General features: G+C 42.3%; 1 protein-coding gene across 1 annotated transcript; it reads left to right on the forward strand.

Annotated features, from left to right (window-relative positions):
• Window positions 1-2349: 2349 nt before the first annotated feature.
• Window positions 2350-2724, forward strand: LOC138870666 (uncharacterized). The gene has a single exon (XM_070148493.1). It carries the CDS (start codon window positions 2350-2352, stop codon window positions 2722-2724), a length of 375 nt encoding a protein of 124 aa, XP_070004594.1.
• The last annotated feature ends 1478 nt before the right edge of the window (window positions 2725-4202 follow it).

Genomic DNA, 4202 nt, shown 5'->3' on the forward strand with positions numbered 1-4202 from the left:
CTAAGACAAGGCTATGTGAAGGAAAATACAAGACCTCTACATATATATGAATATTATAATAAATGCATACCTCCAATGAGTGGTCAATTTTATAAAATTTTGCATACATTCATGATTCATGGCTTATAGTGTCCGCAGATTATGCCCCTAGTGGCTTGTGTTCGGTATTTAAGTATGAAATCACATACACACATATCTCATATGTTATGACTCTAATTTACTTGTTTTCCTTAGTCTTGCATGCTCAGTACATTATTTGTACTGACGTCCCTTTCTTTTGGATGATGTGTTCATGCCCAAAGTTACAGTTCGACCCGGTAACACTCCTCCTAGTAGGTGTACGATTCAACTGTTGATTGTTGCTCTCTACTTCCTCAGAGTAGCTGTTCAGAAGTCAATATATGCTGACACAAATGTTATAAATGTTTTGGGTATGATAGGGCCATGTCCCGACCAAGTTTTGTAAATGTATGTTCTATTGGTACTCTTAGAGGCTTGCAAACTAGAGCTAGTGTATGGTTGCATGTGAAGGTTGGGTGTGACCATGTTGGTGGCAGTGATAATCATATATAAAAGGCCCATGTTTCTTTTATTAATCATTTGTAGTCGTTTTAAATTTTTGTGATTATTACATGGAGGCCTCAATGGCCCAGATTTTTATGAATAAAAAGATGTAAGAGCACGCATCGATTCGCACAAGCCTTCGAGCATCGTGTGTCAGTCGCACCTCCCAAGGCTGGTGTGTGACAAACTTGGTATCAGAGAAGGTCGTGTTCTAGGAAGTCTGCAAGCCGTATCTAGTAGAGTCTTATTTATGGGTATATGGTGTACCATACTTATAAACAGGAGACTATAGGATATCTACGAAGAATACCCTTCTTTCTGGTTTAAATTGTGCGATAGAGCCGAAGTCATAAGTATTCGCTTCTAATCTTCATCTTGTTTATATTTATAGTAATGCCTACCACAAGACGTCGGGCAATTATTCAGGGATTGAATGAAAAAGCAGGATAAGGTGCCAGTCAGGTGCCACCTGCCCCTATGGGTCAACATGGACCTCACAATGAGGTTGGAACTCAGGTTTCGAGGATAGCACCACCACCCCCGAAATAGCCTAGAGTAGTTAATGCACCCCCTATTTCTCCCTCGGTTGTTCCCGAGCAGGATTTAGCCATGAGAAGTACAGTGCAACTGTTGACTCAATTTATGGCCTCTCAAGGCAAACATTAGGCCTTTGCCGCCTCAAAAAGAGCGGCCAGCACGAGAGTCCAGTATTTTATAAATTTGGACCCCCCCCCCCGGTGTTTACAGGAATAGACCCCAATAAAGATCCCCAGAATTTTCTAACTAAATGCGGCAGACCTTAATAGTTATGCATGCCACTATTACAGATTCCGTGGAGCTTGCCTCGTATAGATTGCGGGATGTTGTTGTGACTTGGTATGAGAAGTGGGAGCAATCTAGGGGTCCTCTTGCTCTACTAGTGGGATGGAAAGAGTTTTCTGAAGCCTTACTGCAGCAGTATTTGCCTATTGAGCTTCGATGAGCTAAGAAAGATAGATTTTTACGGTTGGAACATGGTAATGTGAGTTTTTGGGAGTACAACATGCAATTTAACTCTGTGGCCAAGTATGCTCCTTTGATTGTAGCAAAGATGAGTGACAGAGTACATCAATTTCTAGGTAGACTAGGACCACATTTGATTAATAAATGCACCACTACTTCTCTGAGTCTGATCATGGACATTCCTTGTATACAAGCCTATGCGCAGAGCTTAGAGGATTGAAAAAGGCAACAACGGGCTACTCGAGATTCTCATCGGGGTCAACATAACAGAGCTTGGTCTGCAGGTGATATGGGAGGGTCACGAGGCGAGTTTAGATCCTCATTTCCCCGACATCTATCTCATCTGGTGGCAAGTGCAACGCCACAGTTTCAGGATTAGCGCCGTGGTCGGATCACCTATTTTGGTAGAGTCAGAATCCTCGAGGCAAGAGCTCATAATATATTGGAAACCCAAGTAATATGAGGCCCACAACGCCGTATTGTGGCCAGTGTAGTAGGAATCATTTTTAGCATTGCCTCTAGGGTTCAGATTTGTGCTATTCTTATGGGCAAACCAGTTATGTCATGCACTTTTGCCCAATGAGAAATGCGGGTAGTGTAGTATACCCAGCGGGATCTGTAGCTGCCTCTTCATCGACAGTACATCCACGTAAGCAAGGAATACAGTCACCATTGGGAAGAGGTAGAGGTAGAGATGGAATGTCCATGTCCAGCCTAGGTGGGAAACAACATAATCACATTTATGTGTTAGTAGGCCGTCACAATTTAGAGTCTTCCCCAGACATGGTCACAAGTATACTATCAGTGCTTTCCATTAGTGTGTATGCTTTGATTGATCCAGGTTCCACCCTGTCATATATTACCCCATTTATTGCTAGTAAATGTGGTAAATTACCTGAATTGCTACGACAACCGCTTGAAGTGTCCACGTCGGTGGGTGAGTCTGTAGTAGTTAGACAAGTGTATCGAGGTTGTGATGTGATGATTCATGATCACCATACCTTGGCCAATTTGAATGAATTGGAAATGATAGAATTTGATGTTATTATGGGAATGGATTGGTTGGCCTCTTTTATGCTACGGTGGATTGTTGGAGGAAAGTTATTTGTTTCAACTTTCCGGGAGATCCTGTTATTGGATGTAAGGGCGATGTTTTAGTGCCAAAAGGGAAGCTTATTTCTTACCTTAAGGCCCGGAAGATGATCACCAAAGGGTGTTTCTATCATTTGGTGTGGGTGCAAGATATGGGGGCGAAGCCTCCCACCCTTTAGTCGACAAACGTCGTAAGTGAATTCGCCGACGTGTTCCCTAATGAGCTCTCGGTTATTCCACCCAAGAGGGAGATTGAGTTTGCTATTTATATGCCACTCGATACGCAACCGATATAGATTCCTCCAAATAGTATAGCTCCTGCTGAGTTGAAGGAACTAAAAGAGCAGTTGAAGGAGCTCATGGTAAGGGCTTCATTGGACCCAGCGCTTTCCCACTGGGAGCCCCAGTGCTATTTGTTCGAAAAAAAGATAGTTCGTTAAGGATGTGTATTGATTATTGACAACTGAACAAGGTGACTATCAAGAACAAGTATCCGCTTCCAAGGATCGATAATTTGTTTGATCAATTGCAAAGTGCTAAGTATTTTTCAAATATCAACCTAAGATCTGGGTATCATAAGCTAAGGATCAAGGAAGAAGATACTCCAAAGACAGCCTTTCTGACCAAATATGGTCATTATGAGTTCCTTATTATGTCTTCTGGCCTAACCAATGCACCAGCGGCCTTCATAGATCTGATGAATCGAGTATTCAAACCATTCTTGGATATCCTTATGATCGTATTTATTGACGATATTTTGGTGTACTCTCAATCAGAGGTAGAGCATGTATAGCTTTTGCGAAAGGTCATACGCACACTCCGGGATCACAAGTTGTATGCTATGTTTTCCAAGTGCGATCTCTGGCTGAGCTCGGTGACCTTTCTTGGGCATATAGTATTTGGTTAAGGTATCAAGGTTGATAATCAAATGATTGAAGTAGTTAAGAATCGGTCAAGGCCCATAACTCCTACGGAGGTACGCAGCTTCTTGGGCTTGGCCGGTTACTATTGAAGGTTTGTGGAAAATTTCTCATCCATAACTGCTCCCCTAACAAAGTTAATGAACAAGGAAACCAAGTTCTAGTGGACCAATGGTTGTGAGAAGAGGTTCCAAGATTTAAAGGACAAGTTAACCACAACACTAGTGTTGGCTCTTCCTGAAGGACCTGAGCGGTACGTCATATATTGTGATGCCTCCAAAGTGGGCTTAGGCAGCGTGCTAATGCAACATGGGAAGGTGATTGCCTATGCTTCAAGGTAGTTGAGGAAACATGAGCAAAATTATCCAACCCATGATCTGGTGCTAGCAGCTATTATATTTGCCTTAAAGATATGGCGTCACTACCTGTATGGAGTTCATGTTGACATATTCACCAATCACAAGAGCTTGTCGTACATACTTAAGCAAAAAGAGTTGAACTTGAGGCAACGAAGGTGAATCGAATTGTTAAAAGATTACGATGTTGATATTTTTACCACCCCGGAAAAGCAAATGTTATGGTTGATGCATTAAGTTGGAAATCCATTGGCAGTCTACAACACGT

This window comes from Nicotiana sylvestris, chromosome 6, assembly GCF_000393655.2.
Source record: "Nicotiana sylvestris chromosome 6, ASM39365v2, whole genome shotgun sequence".
NCBI lineage: Eukaryota > Viridiplantae > Streptophyta > Magnoliopsida > Solanales > Solanaceae > Nicotiana > Nicotiana sylvestris.

Bases quoted from the DNA above. Each gene is read 5' to 3' on its own strand.
- LOC138870666 (XM_070148493.1), top strand. From the start codon at position 2,350: ATGGTCACAAGTATACTATCAGTGCTTTCCATTAGTGTGTATGCTTTG.